At 51.4% G+C, this 13589-nt stretch overlaps 1 protein-coding gene across 2 annotated transcripts in view; it reads left to right on the top strand.

Moving 5' to 3' along the window:
- SKAP1 (src kinase associated phosphoprotein 1) overlaps window positions 1-12767 on the top strand; it is a 224680-nt gene extending 211913 nt beyond the window's left edge. The window contains exons 11-12 of one of the 2 annotated variants that reach the window (XM_044999131.1): window positions 11288-11397; window positions 12262-12767. In XM_044999131.1, coding sequence (XP_044855066.1) covers window positions 11288-11389 — 102 coding nt within the window. In that variant the 3' untranslated portion in view covers window positions 11390-11397; window positions 12262-12767. The remainder of the gene's footprint in view (window positions 1-11287; window positions 11398-12261) is intronic. The other variant, XM_044999130.1, reaches the window with a different exon arrangement.
- Window positions 12768-13589: the final 822 nt, after the last annotated feature.

Genomic DNA, 13589 nt, shown 5'->3' with positions numbered 1-13589 from the left:
ACTTTAGCAGCGCTCTTGGGTTCATCTTCAGAACCACCAGTGCATTTGTAAACTCCGGCGTTTTTTTCTCCCCTCCTTTTAATATTCAGACCATTTATTTTGTGCTGAATTTTATAACAAATGCTGTTAAAGACTTCATCTTTGACAGAGGTAATAATAAATTCACTGTTTAAAGACAGTAGCTTAATTCCTTATACCCTCCAATACTGCACAGAATAAACTATATTCATCACTGAGTAATTTTTTACCACATAAATCTTTAAAACTAACCGTTGTAGGCTGTTGAGGCTGAAATATTGTGAATTTATTAGATATGCCCATGTAGTATTGGATTCAGAGGTTTCCATTCGAATATATTACAGAGGAAATTTGTGTCTTTAAGTGTGACAATCCTTCCATTTTCTGAAGCCAGCATTATAACCGGCAGCTTCTCCCGAGTCAACTCTGCCTTTATTTGACAGAGATTTAATAATAAACCTTTTGCTAATCTGCCAAAGAGGGTGGGGGTGACATTTCATTCAGATGCCCTGTTTAAAATGTGTGGCGAAAAAGCTTTTGTTTCTAATGTAACAAATGTCTACAGAGTCCCGGTTTTATTTCTTAAAAGGAGGGGGACATTTTATCTGGGGGTTGCCAAAACAGAAAAATATTCAAGCAGGGTGTCATTTTCAGACCCATCTTTCTTTGACAATAACTTTCACATGACTCGGCTGTCAGTTTTTTTCCCCTCCTGCGAGGGTTGATTTGTTTTCTGTTTTGTCGGTTATTCAACAGTAAGTTGGGCCATGGAAATATTTAGTGTGAAATCCAAATTACACGCACAAAAAATAGATCATAAACACTTTAAAACTTACATTGATTTGTCAAATGGGCAAGGGAGGGAAACCTCCTTTTGCCGTGTCCCAAAACTTATTTGTAAATTTCTTTTCTTAATTGTCGCCTGTTGAGCACCTATATTTAAAGCTTCATTGTTGTTTCCTCTGATCGTGTAAAATATCGGTGGAAATCTCTGTTTGTTAGAGAGAGAGAGAATTATAAAACCATATCCCGGTTCATGAGGCGCGGGTAACATTTAAGCCAATTGATGTGGTAACATTTAAAGCAGTTATATTGCAAAATGTCACGTATGGTCTAGTTTCATTAGAGGGAAGTTAATAGATTGATGGCGTTGAAACTCCCATTCCTGGGAATAAAATAAGTTTGCCTTTGCCATAACGCCTCTCCATCCATGGCCCAAAAACCGCAATCCGCTCCGCTCCTCTTGATCACCAATGAAATTTACAAAAACTTCTACTGTACGGAGCCAGTAACAAATCAGCAGTTTAAAAATTAAAAGCTGGCTATTAACTACTAAACAAAAGAGGCAAAAAAATCCCCTGGCCATCAGTATAATTGTTCAGACGAGCCCGGGTTGAAAGATAAGAATAAACACACACAATTAATACTCAGCATAGCCCACTTATGATCAAAAGAATTCTCTCCCCTGTCTGAGAATGCTCGTAAGCCATGAGTATTTCAGAGTCAGCTTCCATAGTGTGTTCCCTCCCGATTTTTTTTTCCACACTGCTCCATCTGTAAATGAACAAACATCTTGATTTTATAGCCCTTTGCTTTGTAAAACTGAGAAATGGAGGGGTGGGGGATACGCTGGATGCCTAACTAAGACTTTAATTCCAAATTCATTTACGCTATAGCGATGAAGTTGTCACAAACCATAATGCAGTATTTAATTAAAATAACAGAAGTGTATCTAGATATGTCCTGGGGAAGCTATCACCAAATTATAGCCTCTGCCATCCGTATTGTATTTATGAAACAGCCGCTTCGAAGGTGCACCTGAGCTGATACAGAAGAGTAAACATTTACACCATTGTTCTCACAAAAGCTGCTTTTTTCTTGCCTTAGTTCCCGCTTGCGCTTTTCCCCTTTTTTGATTCCTCACTAGTTCACCAAGATCATCTTTATTTCAACTGTGTGGGAGGGGGGGGTTGTCTTCCCAGTGTTTTTGATCCCTAACTCCTGGTCTTCAACTATTGACCTCCAAACTCTTGTCACTCTTAAATCCCCTCCCGTCTGTTGTCATGGAAAGAGTTGTGAACCCAGTGTCCGAATAAAAAATCTCAGGCGGAACTTGGATGTGGGATTCCAAGAGGGTAGGAAAGAAATAAGTTTTTTAAAGCCACTTTCACGTGCGTGCTTTTGTCTCATCTCCTACAGACGCATAAAGTGCACAGACTTGGCAGAATTCAAGTTTTCCTTTGTCTTTTTCAATTATTTTGACAGATAATTTCTTTTAAAGCACTGTTTTCAGTTTTGGTCGGGTTTTTTCCCAATTACAGGAAATTCTGGGGGAGGTCCGACAGTTATTTAATGACCGCAGATGTTGAGATTAAAAAAGTGGAAGCTTTATAACCATTAACACACCAATTGTCAGCATCAGACATCCAAATAGACAAAGTAAATAGCCTTGAATCAAACTGTAATATGGTCTCATTCGGCCCTTTTTGTATATTTCGTTGGAGCTGTTTTTTCCCCATTGGATTGTGTGACTACGGTGAAATTCACGTTTACCAACATTTACCACTAATAATTTCATCCTTCCAACCCTAACTGCGAACAGTATCGCCTACGCACTGCTCTCTAACTGTACGTGTGTGCACATACACACTTGACAAACCTCTCTCTTTCCCACACCAACACATTTTCTGGAGTCCCGTTCACCTCCTTGTCTGCAAAATGATGTTTAGCTTAAGGTCCCAAATTAAAAGGAAATAAACAGCCATCATAAAATGACCCTGGGAACCGAGATGTTCCCATTTGTTACTGGTCTTTGTACTTTTCAGCTGCTCAAACCACATGTGACTAAAACAGGGGCCTTTTCAAGTTCCTGAAGGCTAAACTTCTCCCTGTAGCAGCACTTCTAGCTCATTCAATTTCCCAGCCCCCAGCTTCCTTTATACATTCGCCATCCCTCTCCCTTCTAGGATCAGTAATTACAGGTAGTGTCTTATCTCCTCTTCTTCTTTCTTTTTTTTTTTCCACTCAGTCTTATAAGATGATCAGAAGAGTTATGAACGAAACAGAAATAATTGCAGTGACCTTTTGAAAGGAAGTGGCCCTGGGGGTTACTGTATAAAGATATTTTGATAGCACTGATCTCCTAATGGGTGCTCTCTTCTGTTTCCCCCACCCTCCCCTTTCCTTTTTTCAGCTGGGGGAATCTGAAATAAATGGCTCCTTTTACACACACACACACACACACAATTATTTCAAGCCTTCTTCACAGGTCACGCACAAAGTTTAACTCCGGTGACTGCTAATTTTCATCAGGCCGCAGTGTTCGGGCCTTTCAAGCTGAATCTAATTGGCGGCAGAACACATTGAGGAAATCGAGTGTGCAGTAAAGCAAATAAAAATCTCTCCCTTTATTATTTTTTTTTCCCCTCATGGGGAGGGGAGACTGGAAGTGGCGGGGGGAAAGGTGGAAGGGGAACCAACCGCTCCTGCCTCGCTTCCCTCGCAACTTTACCATTAAAGTTACACCTACAGCTAAGAAGTTTGGCCATGAAAAATGGTCATTTTGTTTCCCCTGCTCAAAGCACGTTATTAAAATGCTAATTTAAAAGAAAAAGGAGTTAAATATCTAGCAATGGTGCCGTCTAATTGCAGCCATAATGAGCTCTCTAAATGTGAGTGCCCCTGACACACGGAGCATAAACAGCCAGCAAACAGATCATTAGTACCCGCGTTCATTTATTCTGGCGACCTCACTATGACCCCACCGAGGGTAGGGTAAAGAGCAGGTGGATCCGGCTGTGACACCCCCCTCGGGGGATCCAGGAAATGAAGCTATAAGCAGCTGCCATGGCAACACCTATGTGTGCAGATGATGTAACACACCGGCAGGCTGGAGGCTCCACAATTGGGACGCCTTGTCCACCCCGTTCCCCTCCTTTGCCAGCGAACGGTGCTGAGTGTGGCCATTATCCCGTTCTTTTAATGCGCAGAGTAGCTCAAAGGGATCCTGATTTTTTTTTCCCCAGCCGGAGGCAGGTTTCGAGGGCGGGGGCCTAGCGCAGAATGGGTCCCAGCTCCACGAGCCAGGGGCACCAAGCACTTCTGGCAGATGCTGAGCGCCCCCAGTTTCCCCCCATTTTCGGGGGGGAGGCCAGCCTCCCCCCTCCGCGTGAGCACAGGTGAGGGGCCCTGAGCTCCCTCTCGGCTTTGGTGGGAAGTCGAAGGAGCTAGGCACCTCTCAGGATCAGACCCTGAGTGAGCCCCTGCAATCAGCTGCCCCCCACCTGATATGGAAGTGATGGATGTGTTTAAAAAAAAAGTTGATTGTCTCATATTTCGTCTTTCTTCCGCCATGCACTGTGCATGCATTATGTAAATAAACCTCAGCTCCCCCCAGGTATGGGGAGGGTTGGGCTCATTCAAGTTTTACAAAACAGGGGAAACTGAGGCACGTAAATCTGTGCCATAGCCGGGAGTGGAACCCAGGTGTCCTGACTCTCAGCTGTAACCACCTACCCCTGCGTCCTCCCAGCACCTGGGATGGTACCCGAGAGCCCTGATTCCCAGTCCCCGGTGCTTTTCGCCGCTCTAGGAGGGCGTTCTCTGCCCAAGGGGTCAGTCCTGCGAGAAGGATTGGGCCCAGAGGCCAGCCGAACGAAAGCCGCGCCTGAACGTGAGCGGCCGGGCAGGAGATTAATAAAAACAATTCTTCGGAAATGATTTTCCTCCATCCCAGCCTGTTTGGTTCTAAACAGTCTCACTAATCACCTTCCAGCAAAAGCACAATAACTTTTTTTTTTTCCAAGGGGCATGGAAAGACTGTCCCTGAAAATTATTTTGAAATAAAAAATAACCCAAGCAACACCCTGTCTCTTCCCCCCCCACATACCCCTGTTCTTCGGGGGCCCCCCCCAGCCCGGTGCACTTTAGATGAACCTGTGATATTGTAGCAATGGCCCTTGAAGTGCAGTGGGGAGGTGATTTAGGAGAATATTAAAGGCAATGTGGAGATTCGAAGGCGGCTCTCTCAGGGAGCGCTGGAGAAATACGCAGCACAGATGGGCTGAGCAGATTAAACATTTCCGTCACATTGTTTCCAAATTGTGTTGCTGTGCCTGAGGGTTGGTGCTGCGGTCAGAGCGCGGCAGAATGGTGCAAAGCTGTGAGCCGCGTGCTTTATGGAATAAATATTAATGCTGCAGTTTCACATGATCTCACAATCCCATCAGCTTGGAAATGGGGCAGCCGCGGTGGTCTCCAAATTCCGCACGTCCCCCCCGCCCCCTTCCTTTTTCCTCTTGCAAATGAATGTACCTCTCCCGCCCTCTTCTTCGGTGTGCACCCCCTGCCTCAATTACAGAGCTGCTTTGCAAGTCTTTCCTGCATCTGTCTGTCTGTCTGCGCTAGCGCCCCGTGTCGCGCTCTCCATGGGCCTCCTCAGAGAGCGCTCGCTTGCTGATCCGGATTGCGCCTGCACCTGTTAAATGCAGAGTCGCTCCTCTGCCTTCCCCGGAGTCGCTCTGGATTGACACCACAGTAACAGGGAGCAGAATTTTAACCTGGCAGACAACACCCCCCGCTTGCAGCTTGCATACGCACAGAGACCACAAGCTCATCTGATTCCCAGTCAGGCAATGTCTTTGGGCCTTGTGCACCCATCTCTGTCTCTGGGCCAAATTCATCTGTGGTGCAAGTCCGGGGCCCGTGCCAGGGATGAACCGAGCTTATTGTGGCAGGCCAGCGAAATGGACGGCGTTGCGCAGATGATTTTCCTTTAAGTTACCTGCAAAATCCTGACCTCCTCCTGCAGGCAAAGCTCCCCGGGGGGAGTCATTGGGAGTAAGCACGTTATTGCGCACACAGCAGTAACGGCATGTGCACGGACCTGGCCAGTGGCCAGTTCCTTCCTAAGTTCTGCTGGTGCTGTCCAGCATGAACTGGGCTAAACCCATTCTCCCCCCGGTGGCGGCTTTGCCCAAGTGGGGACAGCAGCGTTTCATTCGATGCTACTTCCCGGCTTTCCTACACTCCGACCGGCCATCCCTTGGCTTTTCCCATCCGCTTGTGTTCTTAGGCCTGTCCACCTCCCGGCTTGCAGGAATCCATTTACCGAGTTCCTGGCAAGAGCAAATAAATAATCGTTGGGGGCAAATTTAATCATTCATTTTTATTGTGATTTATCTGGAGAGAGGTTGAATAATAAACGAGGAAGGGCGGGAGGAGAACAGGATGGTTTGCTGGGAGCCAAAGTATCGGGGAAGCCGCCTCCCGGTTTAGGACAGAGCCGAGCCTTTGATTCACGGTCCCCTCTTCCTCTGAGGAGACACCCGATAAAAATCCCCCATGCTGGGAAAACATAGGTGAGTGCTGCCTAAATAAACAGGGTCTCTGAGCAGTGACTGTGTGTCTTCCACTGGCTTCAAGTTTTGAATTCCCTGACGGGGGGGAGGTAAATTTTAAAGTTCAGAGCCAGCTTCAGCTCGGGAGCCAGTTTTCTAGATAAACAGATATATAGCTGACCTGGTATAAAACTCCCCGTGTCAGCTGACCCTCTAGCAGCACAAGCCATGCCTCACCTATGAATTAGGAGCCTCCATTTGACTAACAATAATGTATGACACACACGCGCTGATAATGGGGCCAAGCAATCATAAACCGATAAGTCCCTGATTGATTGGCTTTTCCTTGGGCATCCATCAAAGCGTCATTGATCTTCTGCGCGAAGAGGGGCTGATGGATTGTGCTCCTGAAGGAGGCACTGGTTGTTTACGAGGACGGGCAGAAAGCGCGCGGATGTCGGCCAGGGCCAGAAGCCGGCGGGGGGGAGGAGTAAATATTGTCGGCTCTGCTTTTGGTAGAAGGAAAGGAAATGGGTGTGTTTTGGCAACGGGGGGGGGGGGGAATGCTCGCCCTGCAGGAGCAGTTGCTGCCTTTGCAGCAATGTTAATATCACGCTAGTGTTCCCCTGATGACCCTGCGGACTAGGAGGGGATGCAGCCCCAGTTTCAGGGTCCAAGCGGACAGGCTTGTGGTTAAAAGCACCGGCCTGAGAGACAGGAGATGACGGTACCGTTCCCTGCCTGTCAAAGAGGGATAACAGCTCTGCCGTTCTCCAGCAACTGTTTCTTGCTCCGTATCCAGGCAGCACCACAGAGCCGTCCTCCCGCCATACAAATAATAAGTTCTCTTTCCACGCCAGGAGCTGAAGACCCTTCCAGTGGTGGGACCAGATGTGTGGGGAAGCCCATTAGCCAGGCTGGGTAAGGAATGGTGTCCCTAGCCTCTGTTTGTCAGAGGGTGGAGATGGATGGCAGGAGAGAGATCACTTGATCATTACCTGTTAGGTTCACTCCCTCTGGGGCACCTGGCATTGGCCACTGGTGGTAGACAGGATACTGGGCTGGATGGACCTTTGGTCTGACCCAGTACGGACGTTCTCATGGCTCGGTGAACCGGGGGCTTCATTTTCCTCTTGCCCTCTGGTTCTGGGGCCCTGTAGGGTGGGGATGTGGGGCACCATTAGCACGAGACCTGGAATTAAATTAACATGGGAGGCTGGAAAACCCCAACAGGTCTTTGCCTGAACTTTCAAAGGCAAAAACCAGCTCCTCAGCTGCCCTCGGTCGTCGGAGCCCCATTGAAGTCAACAAGGCTACGCCGATTTACAGCCGCTGAGAATCTGGCCCGGCCATCTCGTCTGTTCCAGGACAGGGCTGGTCATTCCAGGTCATGGCTGAGCTGCCTTGGAAGAGATCGCACAAATAGGAAGCAGCGGGGGCGGCTGGAAATTAAAATGCAGCAATCATGTAGCAGAGGGGCTCCAATCTCCTTTTTTCCAGCCTTATGAGGAGCAGCCTGCTGCTTCCCTCCCCCGACACCTACTGGCAGGGCATTCGCAGCCCCATGGAGGGATGCAAGGGCCTGTGACAGGCGGATCGCTAAGGAGGGCCGTGATGTTCGCGCAGCCATAAATGGCACCAGGGAAACCACTGGAGGCTGAATCAAGCTGTGAAATATTCCCTGTGCTGGTGGTCGTGGCGTGTTTTCGGTTATAGAATGGGCTGTTCCTTTTACAGCGGGGTGTGTGTGTGTGTTTGTTCTCCCCTTGCTGCTGGAGATTAGCAGCATAAATCCTTTTACGGCCCCGCGCGCAAACCCGCTGGCTGCCGGTTATTGGAACGAGCGTCTGTTTCGGGTGTGCTCGTCGTCGCCGGGAGGAAATGCAGAGAGCGCTGGGGCCAGCGGAGTGGGCTGTCCTGCTGGGAGCGGATCTCTGAGTTGGAGGGAGGAGGTCTCAGGGCTGAGGAGGTCTCAGGGCCTCCTGGCGTGCCGAGCGGGTGGTTTTTGTTACCTGTGTGCACCGAGCAAGGGGTTGGTGGCAGAGTCTCCTCTTGCACTGGGATAAATCAGAAGTGACGTGTAAATCAACGGGGTTAAACTGGTGCAAGTAAGAGGAGGATTGGGGCGGGAAGGGGGAGGATGTTGACTCCCTGGGTTGTAAAGCAACCTGGACTCAGTCGCTGACCATGGCCAGGTCACTTCCTCCTCTGTTGCCTCAGTTGCCGCATCTGTACAATGGGGATACACAAGGCTATGCAAAGGGCTTGGAGATCCTCCAGCCACATGCACGGTGGCGTTGAGCCGCAGGTGTGTATCGCCCTGCAGGGAGTGTGCGTGTCAGACCCCATCTCCGCAGGTCCAGGTGCCTGTTCACCAGCTTCTCAAAGCAACGAACGTCCAGATGATTGTCTCTGCTAAGTTCTTTCTACCCACCCACCCCCGTCCCAATCTGTGCAAGCACAGAGCAAGCAGGCCCTGCTGGAAGCTGATGAGGAAGATTCCAGGGAAACAGTCCTCCATCGCTCTCCTCCCTTGCCCCAGAAAAACCCAGCTACTCAGCACCCCCTAAACCCAGGCGTCAGCATCTTAGCAAATTAGCACCTCCAGACGAGAGCAGGGTTCACTCGGTGCCGGGCTTTGGCTTGCTGTGCCAGTGCACTCCTCGTTTTAATAGTTTAATAAAAATTAGCATAATTAACAAACATCTGTATGATCCAGAGTGGTGCAATTTGGCACTTGGAAACGAGGACTTAAACATTATTGCTGGGAGTTTAATGTTGTTTTAATTCTTCTTGGCACGGTGCAGTGGAATAAACGGTTGGTGCCGATACTTCTCGACTGGCTCTCATTTGCATTTTCCTCCCTTTGATTATGAGCAATTGCAAGCTCCCCGGCAATTCATCAAAGCAGAAATTATTTTAAAAGACCTCACGGTGTTCGGGCTGCGGTGGGCAGAGGAGGGATGGAGATGGGAGGGTTGGATTGCTCCATTCATGCCTTGGACGGCTCGCTGACCCTCTGCCCAGCCCTTCCACCCAAAGGTCTCCTGGGTGGGTTCGTTTCCTCCTGCTGCGAGCGCAGATCCCGTTCATTTCCGCACTAAGGCAGCTGCTCGTCCAAAGCTTTCTTTGCTCCTCTTTCGCCGCGGGATTTTCCTTCCTGTTTTCGAGAGGGTTGCAACGCGGCCGGGGGGGCGGGTCTTTCATCACTCAGGGACCCTGCAGCCTGGCAGGTCTGCGTGGCTCAAAGATTCTGCAGCGTCTGCCACCGCACGGCGCCCTGGTGAGCGCATCGCTTGCTGAAGTCAGCCGCCCCGACAGGTGTTTGCTCCTGGGTCAGCAGCGTGGTCTGTGGGTTAGCCTGGGGTTGGGGAGGCCGGACTCTGGCTCCACTGAGAGCATCATCCGGCAGCCCCTCCTATAGGCGGGCTGGGAATCAGGAGGGCTGGGTTGTATCTCTCATCGTGTGCCCCTGCCCCCAACTGTGGCGCTTCTGTGCCTCAGTTTCCCCATCTGTAAAATAGAGACATAATTCATGCCGTGCAGAGGATCAGCACCAGGGCGCTAAGCCTCAGTGCGTCAGCCCTCCAGCCAACCTCTAGCCAAAGGGTTTAGGAGGAAACCTTCCATGTGAAAATTTATCCCACGGGGAAACAACCCGCGGCTGCATCTCTCTCTGAAACAGCTGGGGCTGGTGGCTGTCGGGGAAAGCACACCGGCCGAGCTGGGCCATGGGCGTGGGCAGTTCCTCTGCGTCTAAGCGCTGCTTATATCCTGCCTATGCCCTGAAAATAGGCCCTGCGTGGAATGCAGGGGTTTCCTAGACCTTGTGCTCAGAGGCGCTGACTTTCTGATTTGCCAGGGGAGCGGGGGGAGCTCGACCCCTGCTCTACCCCAAGGCCCCACCCCTGCCCCACCTCTTCCTGCCCCCTCCCCAACACACCCTGCCTCGCTCCGCCCCCTCTCCCCCCGCACCTCCCACACGCCGCCGAACAGATGATCCTCAGGAGGCAGGAGGTGCTGGGGGAAGGGGGAGCAGCTGATCAGCGGGGCCGACCGGCGGGTGCTGTGCACCCTCTATTTTTTAGAGCACCCACAGAGTCCGCAGCTATGAGCGTCACCCTCCTGTCTGCAAAGTGCTGGGAGCTGCTTGCTTGGAGAGCCCTCCCTCACTGTACGGCATTATTAGTTTCTTCCTGATTTATTTCATGCTTCAGGGCTCCAGCCGCTCACCTGTTGGGGTCAGGAAGGATTGCCTCCTCCCCCATCTATTTTTTGGGGGTGTGGTTCTGTCTCCTTCCTCTGAAGCATCACAGATTGCCCACATCTGGAGGTGGGACACTGGAGGGGTGGGCCGGGGCTCTGGCGTTCCCTCTCTCAGGTGCTTGGCTGGTGGGTCTTGCTTGCATGCTCAGGGTCTAACTGATCACCATCGGTGGGGCTGGGAAGAAATTCCCCCCCAGGTCAGATTGGTAGGGATCTTGTGGGAAGAGAGGGGGTTGCCTTCCTCTGCAGCGTATGGGTGTGGGTCAGGATTATCTGGGCATGGCTCACTAATCGGTGCCCTACCAGCACAGGAGCCTCGAGCACTGATGGCCCCTCGGTCTCTCCTGTTCTCTGCCTGTGGCACGTGAGAATTTAGGCTCCTGAGGACTTGTAAGACTTTGGTCTAATTCTGGCTACTGGCCTTAGTCAGTGATACCTGTGTAAGTGATTTGCCCAAGGAATCTGTGGCAGTCAGGAATGGAACCCAGGCGGCCCGTCTAGTGATTTAACGGTAACCCCCATCCTCTCTATCTAAGATCCCAGAATCGCAGGACAGGAAGGGACCTCGAGACGTCTTCTGGTCCAGTCTGCTACACTCAAGGCAGGACTAAGTTATCTAGGCCAGGATATCCAAGGTTGGGCCCTTTCTTGCTTTGTTTTCTCAGGAGTACAACATGTACGGCTGGTGGATCGGCGAACTGAACAGCGAGGTGGGGATTGTCCCGAAGGAATACCTCACGGCCGCCTACGAGCTGGAGGAAAGATGATCCAGTGGGTAAGAGGCACAGCTGCTGCTTTGTGATTGACTCTTCACACTTCTTCAGAGATTGCGCACGCGCGCACACACCCCTCGCTGATAACAAATCTGTCTTGCCAGGAGGTCTGAGATGTCTCGGCTGGGGCTGGGACAGTCCTGGGGTATGTTTTTAATCTTTTGTGAAGATCGTCATGGAGAAACCTGGGAGGGTTTTGCCTTTGGCTCCATCTTCTGGTCTTCACCTTACACTGGACCTGGTAGAGTGGGGTGGGAGGAATTAGCCGTTCACGTTCAAGGAGTGAGGGCGGCCGGTTAGAGCCCTGGACGGGGGAATGGAGGGTTCTGCATTCCACTCCCAGCTTTTCTGTGACCCTGGGCAGGCGTCTGAAGTGAGTCCAGCTGTGACCACGAGCCAGGGGCTTTGCAATGGAAATGTCCCTGACTTGGAGATCGTCGGGTGAAGTGCAGAAAAGGGTTGTTTACCTTTGGGTCGGATGGAGCCAAGAGCAACCCAGAAGACTTTGCTTCCAGAAAGCTTTGTCTCTTGGTGGTAGTCAGAATAACACTCAGCAGAGCATTGGATATCAATCACTTTTTCACACAAAGATCCCAAAGCTCTGTAGAGAGGTGGGGAAACTGAGGCACGGAGCTGGCAGATCACATGCCGAGTCAGCTCCAGAGCTGGGAATAGAACCCAGGAGTCCTGACTCCCAATCACCTGCTCTAACCAGTGGCCCACACAGCCTCTTGCTGCATCAACTGGAGTCACCTCTTCCCATGCTGAGAGTCGCTGGGCGTGCACCATACAGGTTGCTTGTGCCCTAGTCACACCCTTTTTTCATCTCCTCGCCAGTATTCACTCCTGTATCTCTTTCTTCCTAGACTCCCTGGTGCCTCTTTCCCCAACATACTGGACAACCACTCCCACCTCGGGGTCCTCTCCCCTGCTGCCCCCAGGCACCTATGGAAACCTTCTCCACCTCCACGTGAAGAGACTCACATCCCAACACCCCCATCGCTGCTGTCTCACGGAGCATCCCGTTCGCCCCCGAGCCTGTTACGAAGCTAACGCACACACCCCCTTCCAGATTCCTGATTCCCGGCCTCATTCCCCCCTTGATTCGGAACGACACGTGGCTTCGTACGTGACTCTTACCCAGCTGACGAGACGCCTGAGCAATCGGCCAACCTAGGGGCCAGTTTTGTTTTCTTCTGTGAGCCGGGGGGAGGGGGGAGAGATCCAGAATAAAGAGATTCTCTTTTCGTTCTGGCAGCGTCTCCGCTTCCCTGTAGGCTCAGTCCCTGGCTCCCTCTGCGGCTGGATGCGGCGATCGGGGAGGAGAGACGGGCGTGTGCCAGGAGAGGACACCACGCTGGAGCTGGCCTTCCCTCTCCGGCCCTGGTAGACTCCCGGGCAATAAAGCAATTCTGCCCGTGCCCGGCCTCTTCTGAGAGGAGCTCCATCAGCGCCGCTGTGGGGCTGGGAGAACAGGCTCTCTGTGCTGCCCCTATCTCTGGGGATCAACAGAGACCTTCAGCCTCCAGGACTGGCCAGCCCAGAAGTCAGCTGGGTTGGCACCTTTCCATCAACATGGGGCGGGGGGGGGGGGGGAGAGGCTGTGTCCCCCATGTGCCACTAGGTGGTGGTAGCTAACTGTTCGCCGCAGCATTGGGCTAAAGGGAAAAAAGCCATCAGCCTTCCTGAAATTAACTCCCACATCATAGCACCTGGCCAGGGTGGAGGAGAGACTGTGTGTTGATTCTCCCGAGCCAGCTCCCCTTACGGGCGGGCGGGCCTGACCCTTTTAAGCGCAGTGTTGTCTGTATTCAGCCCACCACTTAAGTGCGTGTTCGGACTTCAGCAGGTGTTTTAAGGGCCTTCCCGATTCAGGGGCTCAGTTTCTCCAGGAAAGTCTCCGCTAGGTGGCTACACGCCTTTGGGGACCGGGGCCAAGTAGAGACGGAGCCACGCCGTGATTCTGCGGGGGATTTGCCAGTGCCCTCAAAAGCCCAGGGACTGGATCGGGGCAATTGGTTTGTTGGTGGGCAGCTTTTCCTTTTTCCAGGGCAGCCTTTTCCCGGGCAAATTGCCCATCAATTTCCATTTGTCTTGCCTTGAGCCCGTCACTCGCTGCGCTGGGATACCACAGAGAACCCCCTCCTGCCAGAACAGCCCCCCCTCCACTCCTGTCTTGCTAAGTTAGACACTC

Source organism: Mauremys mutica, chromosome 25 (assembly GCF_020497125.1).
Source record: "Mauremys mutica isolate MM-2020 ecotype Southern chromosome 25, ASM2049712v1, whole genome shotgun sequence".
In the NCBI taxonomy this organism is placed as follows: domain Eukaryota; kingdom Metazoa; phylum Chordata; order Testudines; family Geoemydidae; genus Mauremys; species Mauremys mutica.
This window is presented reverse-complemented; position numbering and strand designations above follow the sequence as displayed.